The sequence below is a fragment of the Staurois parvus genome, unplaced genomic scaffold, assembly GCF_062004578.1.
Source record: "Staurois parvus isolate SC_StPar_1 unplaced genomic scaffold, SC_StPar_1.0 ptg000025l, whole genome shotgun sequence".
NCBI classification, from domain to species: domain Eukaryota; kingdom Metazoa; phylum Chordata; class Amphibia; order Anura; family Ranidae; genus Staurois; species Staurois parvus.
In genome coordinates, this window is record NW_028317821.1 from 129,008 (window position 1) to 142,760 (window position 13,753).

A 13,753-nucleotide genomic window follows, 5' to 3' on the forward strand; every position below is an offset into this window, starting at 1 on the left:
TAAATACAGTTGTCAATCCTTATATAACAGAGATTTAATTGAGAGACTAGAAGTTTAAACCTGTACCTTTCACTGTCTGACCTCTATACTCACATTAGGAAACAGTGCAGTAAATTGCAGTAAACTCACCATACACCGTAATGGCCGCTGAGTTACTTCTCCGTCTGGCAACTATATTCTTAGCCACACAAGTATAATTCCCTGTGTCAGCTAGACGAGCCTGTCTTAGAATTAAACTGTGGTCTGTTCCAATGAACAGGTTGGAGTCCAATTCAGGGTCCAATACATCCTCATTCCTAAGCCACTCCACCTTAAAATATATAAAACAGGATGAAGAGCTAAAGATTATGGAAGTAGATGATTCATGAGTAAAATATAAGCAATAAGAATACAATTACAACTTGATTATCCATAATGCAGTGCCTCTTACTCCTAACTGCAATATACCAAAGCTCTGATTTAATTGTTTAGGCTGGTACTTCGAGTGCAAATCTGTTATGTGTTTATCGGCTACTGCACTATGAAGATCAAAAAGAGAGATCAGAATGACAGTTAGGGGCCTATTTATTAAAGATCAAAGTTAAATTTCTGCACAGCTTTCCTTCATGATAAAGCTCTTCACTGTTGCTCACCTATTTAAAAATGCATGTTGGAGTGTGCTTTGCAAACATCTACCAGGCTTATCTAAGCTTTTTGTTTTTGCCAAAATATCACATCAAAGTCAATCACTCAGAAATACTTAGCCCATTTGGATCTACTTATATTGCATTCATAGGACATTTTTTTTTAAACCAAGGAATGTAATTAATTAAAAAGCTGCTCAGAGTAGCAAACTGATAATTCAGTGAATACCAGAACCAACTGAATTGAAGTCAATGAAGAGGTTTTAATGATAGGATAGGGAAATCCATTTAGGCATTTCTTTATCATTTTGAAATTTAACATAATTTATTACTTAATAGTTTCTAGTCTGTCCTCATTTTACTGTTTTGTTGTCACTTGCTAGGATTATGCAATGAGACATAATTTTACACCACAGGGAATTGTGAAAATGTGTTTGTTTAACTGGGGAATTTTATCTTTCTTTTTAAAAGATTGTATTTCATTTTATTTTTAAATGGAATCTGCTTAGGAAATACATTCCAAATGCTGCAAAACATGTCTGGGATATGTTCTTAAAGCAGACTGGATCCATTCTATAATAATAAAAATGTGAAAAATATACAAATCACAAATAATAGCGCAAACCAAATCACACAACTAAATATAACCACCACCAAATAAGTGCATATTAATAGTGCAAACAAAAAATCAATAAATGGGGAATCTCAATATAGTCCATTCAGAAAAGTCCATATAAACATGATCCTCAGTAAATGAAGTAATGAGATCCTCCTTCATAAGCAATGAGGTATTCAGTGCTCAAAAACACCCCATCAAAATGCACACTCACCATGTGCTAGTAATTAACCAGCATGTTAGTATATATCCAGCATTCACCAAACAGACTTCAAAGGACGATCCTCGTGTATTGGTAATTACTCAGCATACTACTATGTATCCAGCATATCACCAAACAAACTCCAGAGAAGATCCTCTCATATCCAGATTTGTACATGTGGGTAAAGAAAATACTCGCCATAGTGCAGTATCATCCAACAAATTTATTGCAAAACAAACCCCCCTTAAAATCACACTCACAATGAGCAAATAAAAACAAGGCGTTTTGTTATATCAGAGCTCCAGTCTCTGCATCCTGTGTCTCACCAACCAGCCCGCATTCAAGATGGTAATAGCGCGATCACGTGATCCGGACACGTGCATCAGCATGAGTAGTGATGTTACAGGAAGGCCACACCCTGACGCGGTTCGTCCAATGACTTCTTCCGAGGGAAGAATTTGTTGGATGATACTGCACTATGGCGAGTATTTTCTTTACCCACATGTGCTAATCTGGATATGAGAGGATCTTCTCTGGAGTTTTTTTGGTGATATGCTGGATACATAGTAGTATGCTGAGTAATTACCAACACATGAGGATCGTCCTTTGAAGTCTGTTTGGTGAATGCTGGATATATACTAACATGCTGGTTAATTATAATTACTAGCACATGGTGAGTGCGCATTCTGATGGGGTGTTTTTGAGCACTGAATACCACATTGCTTATGAAGGAGGATCTCATTACTTCATTTACTGAGGATCATGTTTATATGGACTTTTCTGAATGAACTATATTGAGATTCCCCATTTATTGATTTTTTGTTTGCACTATTAATATGCACTTATTTGGTGGTGGTTATATTTAGTTGTGTGATTTGGTTTGCGCTATTATTTGTGATTTGTATATTTTTCACATTTTTATTATTATTTTGAGTTTTTTAATAATAGCAGCATCCAGTGAGTGTATTTCCTCTCTTTATTACATTGGCGCAATGATGTTGGTATAATAGAAGTGTTGTATTTATTGGAACATTTCTTTGGTAACTAACTTTTTAGTGATTGTTTTGATCCATTCTATACAGCCAGCTTAACTCAGTAGCCAAAAAAATGTTTACCCTGCACCAAAGTCAGCCAGCTAGTGCAATAGGAATGAATGGTACAATGTGACTGATTTAGGAAAAATAATTCTAGCAAAGTGGAGGCAATTCTTAAAGCAGTCAATGACATATCAGTTCTAAATTTTGTTTTGTAGTACATGTAAGAAATAAAAAGACTAAAAGGAGGATTTCCTAAAACTGGAGAGTGCAAAATCTAGTGTAGCTCTGTACAGAAACCAATCAACTTCCAAGTTTTATTGTTAAGCTTTGACAAGTTTTATTGTCAAAGCTTAACTGAACAAGCTGAAGTTGAAAGCTGATTGCGTACCATGCACAGCTGCACCAGTTTCTGAGTGCTCTGGTTTTAGTGAGTCTCCCCCTAAGTGTAGAGTTGAACACTGCCATTATTGAGTAGAAAAAAAATCCCATTTTTAACTGGCATATTTTGCATATTATCAAATACTGGAATATTCTCAATAAGAATAAGAAAGTACACTGTAAGCTATCATATTCAGTAAATTGTACCACATATCTTGGATGGGCATAAGAACCTGACACATTTCACAAGTGAATAGTAATATTTGCTAATTGTGATAGCTGAAAATGTCAGAGAAACCTGTTTTCAGATGAAATGTTAGCACTTGGAAACACTAGAAAACTATCATGGTCTGATTCATGTTTACTTTTTTTTTAGTTCACTCTTTTTTAAATTAACGTTTTATAGCTGTTCTGTTCTTCTGTCCATACAATCTTTGTTTTACAATTGAACATTTTACACGTGACACAGGACTACCAGAGCCCTATGGGTTAGCTAAAGAGACAGCACAACTATAATGCTTACTCTGTCTGACTGAAACTTGAGACCTCATAAGGATAAACCACAGCTCTGACTCTTTTGCTTGTGTGTAAATTTCAGCTTGAGATTTTGAGCTCTGTACACAGGCTTTTCACAACATATTGTTATTCAATATTTTTTATTTACATGACTTAAAAATCAAAATCAAAAATATTGAATTCTTTATTGTATTTAATGTTTTAAGTCCTGAAAAAAAAGAAAATATGTTCAAAACCGCTACGTATTTTATTTAAAATCGTGTTAACACCTAGAAAATTCGACTTCAATTTTGCCAAGTGTATTTCTAATAATGTTTCATTTATATTTTATTTGACATAGGAATATTGGAGTAAAAAATTATATCTCAGTGAAACTGAAAATGGGCTTTCCTGAGCTCTATGGATGCCCTTCATAGATGGGTACACTTATGCCAGAACCGATGCTGCTTTACCTTCATGACAATGGCATAAATATTTGCATTGCAGTACATCCTCTTATGTCCTTGTAGTTGGAAGCCTGGTAAATCACATTCATTAACCTACACACTTTTTCTTGAGCTCTTTAAATTATATTTGCTGTATGTCATGGACATTTTATTTGCTGTAAAAGACATAACGTCTGCATGTTTAGAGAAGAAAAATGAAACGGGAAATGTATTTGACATTTTCTTACAATGGAATCTAAAGTTTCCATAAACAAAGTCAAGGTCTATATATACACATAAATTATCAAGTCCATTGTTAAGTTCTGGTAATATAAAAGTAGGGTGAGATGAAACTGGATATGAACTAATTTTTCCTCTATATTCAGCTTGGTTAAGGAAGTTTTTCATTCCTTACAATGAAAACTTATCATTTCATTTTATCAATTGTGTTATACAATTTTTCTTTGAGTTACTGCATATCTTCAATGTGTAACTACAATACGTACGGAGTGTTCAGCTGGGACAATGCTCAAGTCTGGTGGCAATAAAGAATAACCTTTATTTCCATTTTTGTATGCTCACAATATATTCTGTACTAAATAAAATAGCATTCCTTTTCATGCATTTTTTTTAGTATTATTTGTTGTTTTGAGCCTTTAGTGGGCTTATTAGAGAAATGTCTTTTCTGTAGATTGTATGAAAAATGTAATTTTTTGGATCTTTTCATTTTACAGAAAAACTCAAAGCTTGTTTCCCAGGATCAAGCAATTAATGCTCTGTTTATGCAGGTAACAAGGCACAAAATAAATGTGTAAATATATTGAATAATGAAATCAGCTTTTAATTTGCAAAATATGCTATTGTTGAGGGTGACTAAAGCTGGTAAATTTTGGAACCTTCCCTCCCAACATGAATATCAGCACCCTCCTGCCAACATCCTTCCTTTAAAAAACTTGAAGGAGTCAGATGAAAAAATTGTTGGCTGAACAGTGGATGCTTCCAATCAGATGCAGCCATTGTTCCAGTATTCTGGCTGGCACCAGCTGCCAGAATACAGTAGTTGCAGTGGGAGATTCATCCATCCATGCTGAATGAATACCATGGATGGGGGAATCTGGTAAGATTTTTTTTTTCATTCAATCTGCTAGTTGAATGAAAAAAAAAATATATCAGTGTATGGCCAGGTTAATGTCTGTGTTTAAATTTTAAAGCAATTTAAAAGCACTGAGAATTGATCAAAAAGCCAAAGGGGTCCACTCCCTGTAGAGATAAGCTCAAGTTAATCAACTGTCCATAAATAGTCATAAGGTGCTATCTTCATAACCAAAATATCATCAGAAATTTAGAGGCTAAGAGAAGCCTGAAGGTAGTAGTTACCAAAAGAAGACCAAGCAGTATAAGTAAAGCAAATATATTGATTCACTACAAAAATATAAAAAAACCACTAGAAACAATACCTCCACCAGTCACCGAGTTAAAAAATGACAATGATGTAATTAAAAGAACGTGTTTGTGTTTAAGCCTAAAGAATTAGCCTGCTCATGCTTGCCAGTCAATTATTCTTTGGCAAGTATAGATCTTTAATGAATTACAATTCCTCTAACATATGAATCAGGGTATAGGGCAGAGGAAGCTTGTGCTGGAAGAGTAAGTGGGAATTTGCCCTGCAGGCAAGTACACAGTGGAGATACTCCCCCAAATAAGACTTAATCAGACAACTGCTGGGCAGATAAATAGGTCCCTAAGACCTGCAATACTTCAGCATCTACATCCTGCAATGTCTTGTGACCAAATGCAGAAAGCTGCAAAAGACGCCTATGCTGGAAGAATGTGAAACTGTGCAATGTGTCGCACTAACCCACCGTATCGCACTAACCTCAGCGCTTAATCATAAGCCACCATGGTGGGTTATGATTAAGCACTGAGGTTAATGCAATATGTGTGAACCCCCCCCCCCACTAGCATACCGTATGGTGTTTTTAAGCTACTTTTCTATACAATAAAGTGGATATGCGCTTTAGTGTGGCCTCCCGGACTTTCCTTTGATCTACTCCTGTAGTGTTATTTGGTTTGACTCAGCTCTCTAACTGCTACATCTACAGAACAGCTTGTTCTGTTGAAAAATAACAGACTTACTGATTATATCACCAGGTAAAAAAAAAGAAAGAAAGCCTAAAAAAGAAAATGAATGGAGCCTTCACATCTAAGAAATGGTAATATGCAATATAATGACTGTTTGCTTTTGCATTTAATACCACTTTAATGCGACGCCAATTTCTGGTTTTACAAATCTAGTGTGCATTCTTAATTCAGAAATGTACCTTCTATTGCTCTCAGCCTCCTCCAGAAATCAAAATTCCATTTTTTTTTTTACTAGTTGTACTAGTTTCTTTAGAGGGTGGCTGCATTTGTTCTCCATGGTCCCAGTTGTATGTTGGAAGGTAGCCACCCTTTCTTGCTCTCTCCCAAGATGGACTATGGGATTTGTAGATTGCATAGAGCAGTGCACATTCAGGGGCGGACTGACAACTCATGGGGCCCCTGGGCAGTAGGGGATCATGGGGCCCCTGTGTCCTTGCCCAAACTCAAAAAAGTCTATGAAAAAGGTACCAGGGGCATCTCATGGGGCCCCCTACTGACCCCGGCCCTCGGGCAGTGCCCGAGTTTCCAAATGGTCAGTCCGCCCCTGTGCACATTACTACAATTGCTCGTTCCAAACAAATGGATGCAAAATAGGGAAAGGAGAGTTTTGATAGCTCATAAAAGACATTACAAGGAGACAGACAAACACAGAAACATTTTTTTTAACAAAAAATTACATGGCCATTAAATAGTGGATATGTATGGATTATATCTGGAGAATAAGGCTGTCGTTTATTACTACTTTAAATAGTGACATCCTTTAGTATGTTTACATAATTACGAAAATAATCTATATTGTACTGCCTGTAAGAAGAGCAGATGAAGTCACTTGCAAGTTTTCAAAGTGATAGATGGCAGAAAACAAGACAACCAAGTCTCATGCTCTCCCCTTGACATCCTGTTATGTGAAAGGGATGAGCGCATGGGAGTAATGCTTAGTGACACGTTTGTAGCGCTCACCTCTGCAGGAGGAATCCCCTCAGGTGGCTGACATAACAGAGTCACCTCCTGGTCCAGTGACACTTCCCTCGACACAGGCTCCTTCTCGAAATTCTTCCTGAGGTCTTAACAAAGAAACAAACAAAGGGAAGTGAAAGATAAAGCAAGGAGTTAACCGTGTTAATCTAAATGAGATATGCGCACACATAATAACAGGTAGCACTGCAACAGTATGACATTGGGAGCGCTTCCGGAGAGGAATAAAACCAGCCTGTGCCTATTGGCTCTCCGCTGCTACTCCTGCCAGCTCTGTATAACCACATATTACAGCATGACAGTGATAGAGAGTGACAGAGAAGGATGTATACACAGTGCCTTCCCCTCCCCTTGGGGTATGCAGGTTTAAAATAAACTGAATTCCACATTCATTTAGCCTGTTCATCTACATTTCTCTTTCTCCTTGCTGCATCCCAGCTTACAGCACACACGACTAGATTGCAAATGACAGAAATTGACGTGGGGATGCACAGTCCCCCATAGCACTGCTCTACTGGCACCCCGTGGCAAGATGCACCAGCTCAGTAATAACATGGGCCACCTCGTTGCTTACCTGTCTTCTCTTGTTTGTATTTAGTGCTCTAAAAGGACCCTGACAACCATGTTTTGAGCAAAGGAATTGCAGGCTTCTATTTACTGCTAGGAAAGTGCAGACATTGCCATTGTGAGTAGTCCATTGAACAGAAAGCATAGCCAGCTGTGTGAGGTGAATACAGGCAATCACCGTCTCCTTTGCAAGCCTAAATTGAAGTCCAAATTAACTTTTAGTTTAAATCATTACAGGTGAACTAAAATAAAAAAAAAATGTCAGTGTCTTCAGCGTGTTTTCTCACTAAAAGCAGCTACAGCTCAAATAGAAAAGTCTGCCCCAAGCCAGCATGCTGCAGAGTGGGACCCATGCTCTCAGTGGTGGAGCAGTGATCTCACTACAGAGATCTGACACCCCCCCGACTGATTCTGACCTTTATATATTGAAAGGCTGGGGTGACCCTCGGGTGATAGGAGGTCAACCTTGATAGATAAACGAGTGCCACATCCCTGTATAGGATATTGAGAAGAAGAATGGGGAGTTGAACTTTCTAGGCACAGAGACTCGGTACACAAAAAAATAAAATCAATGTTCCTTTATTAACATCACATCATCGCTAAAATATATCTTATATGATATCATTGCACAATTCGCCCACAGCTAATATCACATGACCCACCAACCACAATGAATGATTGCAAAAGAAGGTTGCAGTATGGATAGTACCAACAAAGTAATCCTTCAAAGAGGCAGGGGATATTCAGGCTGCGCAGGCAGCGCCCGACATGTTTCACGACAACCGTTGCTTCCTCAGGGGCTAGCAATATTTCTTGCGAGGATAAATATACTTAGGCATAATGGATACACATATGGGTTACAAAACAACATAGTATAAGAAAAATGGTAGTATTCACTTACAAAATTAACCAGTATGCACTGGGCAATGATGAACTCCCCGGGACCTCTATTTCTGCAATCAGCAAAGTCTGTGCTCCCTACTGAATGGAGAGCACTGGCTCTAACTCAGCAGGGAGTGAGTTGGACCTCTGCAAAGAGATCATTGCCTCCCCACTGACAGCAAGGGTCCTTCTCTGGCAAGGGACAGGCTTTTCTACTCTGCCTGCTTTTTAAAGAGAACGAACTTTAAGCCTTTGGACATATTTTTTTTTTTTTTATGTACCTGGGATGCATTTAGCTGATTAAAGCTGAGATTGTATTGGGATTTAAAAAAAAAGATTATTGTTACATTTTTTTATTGTAGTACTTTGTCCCAAAGTGCTACCTAACTCCACTTAATTCGATTTGCTAGCAGGCTGTATAGAATAATTACTCAATATTCTATACAGGGACGTGGCAAGTTAGAGCTGGGTATTTCACTGTTTTGTTATTTGACATGCGTCGCCCTTCCATGTGCTCCTTGCTGTGAAGGCCAGGTATAGACTGAGGCAGTAACCATTTTTTGTACTGTTCAATTGCTGGTTGAGGGGGCGCACTGGACACCCTGGCTGCCATTGTGCTACATGCTGGGTGTCCAGTGCACTCCAGTCCCTTTGAGGAGGGGTGGGCTCCCGCTGGTCCAAGTGCCTCTACTATGGGGGCTCTTAAATTTGTAGAGTTAGGAACTACAGAATACTGGAGTGCCGTGACAATGCTCTGTAGCTTACGCATGTATTTGCAAATGTGTGCTAACTAAACCCCTGTTTTTAACACATACTGCTAGACAAGTAAATTCGGTTTGTTTGCAGGTTGGCTGGCAAGTTGAGCTGGGAATATTTCTGTTTTGTTGTTTGACATGCGTCACCTGTCCATGTGCTCCTTGCTGTGAAGGCCAGTTATAGACTGGGGCAGTGACTGTTTTTTGTACCTAACTCCACTTACTGTATGAAGTTGACCTGCCCCCCTGTCTGTACAGCAAATCTGACCACAGCTTGGGTGGAGATGGATCCATCATAACTGCATCATGTCTTGGCTTAGACCACTCTCTTGGGACAACTGTGGCAAGAGGAATGGAGAGAGAAAGGAAACTAACACATCCCCTTTTCCCTCTGCATTCCTATTGTCTCAGGAAAGTGACAAGCTACAGGTACAATGGAACTGTCAGCTTACTGTACAAGCTGTTGTTGAATTTGCCATGTGGGGAGGGGGCAGGTCAGACTTTATAACAGGACTTGGGAAGCACCTAGCAACATCGGACAATGAACTTTGTTCCATGGGAGGGCAGAAAAATGTAATGTGTAATGAAAGTTCTTTTTAAGACAAACCTTTCAGAAAACCACACATAATAAAATGACCAAACAGATGCATATTAGGCAATCTCTAGCATCACATAGTACCTCTAGTGTGGCTGCCATATCAATCTGCTTTAGTAACCTCCTGAAAAATCTGAACATGCAGATATGGCACAAGGGAGCCGCGGGCATATGTGCTTGACTTCCTTTTTCTCAGTATACAGTGCTCAGTGTCTCTGTGACCCATCACCAGGCCTGAGCATTGTCACATGAGGGTGATAAGATGTGCTTAGCAATATGGAAGTACCGCTTTTTGAAAAAGTTGATATTTGTATAGCATTTTTTGGAGAGGGAGGGTTATCTGCAGTGACAGATCTGGGTGGGTCACTATTAGTTGTACTATATGGTACCACGGAGCAGGAGCGAACTGACCATTTGGAAACTCGGGCACTGCCCGAGGGCCCGGGGTCAGTAGGGGGCCTCATGAGATACCCCTGGTACCTTTTTCATAGGCTTTCTTAAGTTTGGGCAAGGAGACAGGGGCCCATTGATCCCCTATTGCCCGGGGGCCCCATGAATTGTCAGTCTGCCCCTGCCATGGAGTATATGCTCTGCAGCTTTGTGTGACCCATGAGAGGTATATTTAAAATAAACACAAGATTGGGTACTAAAAGCAAAAAAACAATGTGCAAAGCAGAATAATGTCGGCAATCATCTTCCATAAAATGATACTTTAAATCAATGAAATATAAGCTCTTAATCTTTGCTGAGGATTAATGCTCATTGTATACTTTCAAATGTAATTGCACTGCCATTTTTAAGGACATACAGCATAAGCAAAAAAAAAAAAAGTTACTTATGTGTCCGACCTACTAATAAGGATTACAAATAGTACTCATGCAATCAAATAGATATTCACTTTCATGTACTTTGCTGTACAGCTTGTTCTACTTTAGTTGTCCTTTTAGACTAAATAAGCTTTCTAGTGATTATTGGCAATATTCTTTCAATTGTTAACTCATCAACTGTGGGGGGAAATATTGTAACCCCATACACCAATACATACTTTGTTTAAATAGATGTAAACCCAATAACAAAAATCTTACCTAAGCTTTAACATGTATTTTCAAAAGTCAATTTCAGTATTTTTAAATCTACAGCTTTTTCGGTCACCTCCTGTTATAGGCTGACATTGTTCTGTCCTTTTATACCATTTGTGCATCTGTGTCGCCAACCCACCACATAAGCTCCTGATGGGGGACGTTTCAACCCACAATAAACAGGGCACCATCAGCAACCCACCCTGAGAAATTCCATGTAGCCATCACTGGAGTACATGTATTAAGACACACAATGGTTGCAAAGACATGGCAAGAGACCAGTAACAGTGAATGAAAACCAGTAACAGTGAATGAAAAAAGTTGAAAACAGTATTTTATTAACAAAAACTCGACTCTTTATGATGCACAGTGCTTTACCAAACTAAATGATATTCAGTTAGAATTTATATATACTTTAAATGTATTCATTTCTGAAGTTCCTAAGGATTTTCCATCCATAGCCATAACACGCTATTAAAAGAATTTTCTTTAAACCATTGATATATATGATATTTGCCTTCCCATTAGCTAGGATTATAGTTTTGTTTTTTCTAAAGAGTGCAATAATCACTGAATATTATTATTATTTGTCCCTGGTACACACTGACATGGTGAGTGCCCCAAGGAGCTTACAATCAGCACAGCACTAAAGTGAGGTGACATGACAGCTGTGACATGCACTTACAGTAAGAAAGCAAGCCCCAGTGCATTTTAGGATAGATGTGTTAATGCCAATAGTGAGCAGATACTCAAGCATATCTGGAGGCATACATTAGCATTGACAAAAGTCAAGTAACTGTGATCTTGTGACATTTTTCAAATGGAAAGATACTGAGAAAATAGCAAAAAGCTAAATAATGTAACAGCTTAGTAAACCATAAAAACTGATGGAACAAAAGACTCAGGAATCAGATAGTTCTATGTTCAAAGTGTTTAGCTGTCAGTTCAATAAAAGAGGGGTACCAGACAGTGCATTCTGAATACACTCACAAAATGTGGCAGTGGAAACAGTAGTTTTTACAAAAGCGCATTTGTTGGTCTCAAGTACCTAAAAATCACATAAACACGCTAAAGTGGTTGTAAAGGCTCAAGGTGTTTTATCTTCATACATTCTATGCATGAAGGTAAAAAACCTTCTGTGTGCAGCATCCCCCCCAGCCCCCCTAATACTCACCTAAGCCCCCTTCCGATCCAGCTATGTGCTCTGGAGTCTCAGCTATCCCAGGACTCCCTCTCCTCATTGGCTGAGACAGCAATGGAAGCCATTGGCTCCTGCTGCTGGCGATCACAGCCAGTGAGCCAATGAGAAGAGAGAAGGGGTGGAGCAGAGACGGCTATCCCAGGACTCCCTCTCCTCATTGGCTGAGACAGCAATGGAAGCCATTGGCTCCTGCTGCTGTCGATCACAGCCAGTGAGCCAATGAGAAGAGAGAAGGGGTGGAGCAGAGACGCGGCTCTGTGTGTGAATGGACACACAGAGCAGCTGCTGGGGAGTGCGTATGCTCAGGTGCCCCCATAGCAAGTTGCTTGTTGTGGGGGCACCCAACAGGAGGAAGGGGCCAGGAGCGCCAGAGGGGGACCCCAGAAGAGAAGGATCTTGGTTGCTCTGTGCAAAACCACTTCACACAGCAGGTAATTATAGACATGTTTGTTATTTTTTTTTTATTTAAACCTTTAGAATCACTTTAACTTTCATCATGAGTAGTTGTCATACATTGCCAAGGAATCAAAATACAGAATACCCCCTCAGCCTCTTGATTGGTCAGATCATTTCTGACAACAACCCTCTCAGAGACAAGAAAAGGAGGCTGCCCTGAAAGTTGACAGCTCTCGTTTTAACATCAAAGCAAGGAACACCTGTTTGCATGAGAGCCATTGTATCATCTTAATTATTGATTTGGTCTGAACCAGAGCTTGATAAGTATTTTAATTTTTTCAACCCTTTTTATTTCGCTGTTGCCTTGTTGTTTCTTTGTTACCTTTGTAATACCTGTCATTTTTTACCTTTTCTTTAATAAACCATCTTTTGAAAAGTGTTGAAATTATCTCTAATGCCCTGTGAAAAATTTCTATCCCTGTCTCCTGAAGAGTGCTATTACATAGTAAATTGCTGGATATACCTGTCTGTGGTGACAGTGTGTGTACAGACATTTATTTAACATCATAAATTGCTATTGCTAATATTCTGAACATTTACTACTTTTTGATAAAAAGTAGTTGGTGGCAGTAAAGAGTTATTTGCTTAGTTAACTAAACCCAGTAAAAATTACTCTCAATCTGTTGGCACTTAGACTGTGGTTCTGCAAGCTGGAAAATCTTTGTGCAGGGTCAGGCTGAGAGTGTCAGCATGGTGTGCATTTGGCCAGTCATTCATCACAAGCTGGTGAAGGTAACAGTGGTCTGACCCGCATTTGTCACACTCTCTTATTTACTGGGTGTAATAAACATCTTTGAAAGGCTAAATTTAGCGATATTGACAAAAAAAGTGCCTACTTTACATTACATTCAAGCTACATTACATTCACGTTTGTAAACGTTTGTGGAGGAGGGGCGAAGCGCCTCTAACGTACTACGTCGCTTCCGGTGAGTGGAGCGCACACCGGCGTGCGGTGCTCTCAGGGGCCATCTTGCTTGAGGGTGGATTCTTATACTGTCGCTGACTGAGAGACCTTTAAAACCCTGGTGATATGGCATTCTGGTTCCATTTAAAACAATAAATGCTGATTATATCTTTTGAAAATGTGAGTGGTTTGGTATTTGGAAATGTATCCTGTCCGAGTCTTGCAGTATTACACTATATATATTTTTTTCTCTGTACCAATCATCTCTTTATGGCGAGTGATCTCTGTTGATCCAGGAGGTTGGAGGCTGGTTTATACTACGGTTCGGAGGTCTGAGGCATATATTCTACCTGCAGTGGGGGAGTTCCATTTAAACCTGGTGATTGGAGGCTGTATTGAT

The 13,753-nt window shown here is 39.1% G+C and overlaps 1 protein-coding gene across 1 annotated transcript in view; it reads right to left on the reverse strand.

Moving 5' to 3' along the window:
- LOC149471170 (netrin receptor UNC5A-like) overlaps positions 1-13,753 on the reverse strand; it is a 507,267-nt gene that overhangs the window by 92,292 nt on the left and 401,222 nt on the right. The window contains exons 4-5 of the mRNA XM_089693614.1: positions 6,900-7,003; positions 130-310 (exon numbers count right to left, since the gene is read on the reverse strand). Of these exons, the coding sequence (XP_089549740.1) occupies positions 130-310; positions 6,900-7,003 (285 nt within the window). The remainder of the gene's footprint in view (positions 1-129; positions 311-6,899; positions 7,004-13,753) is intronic.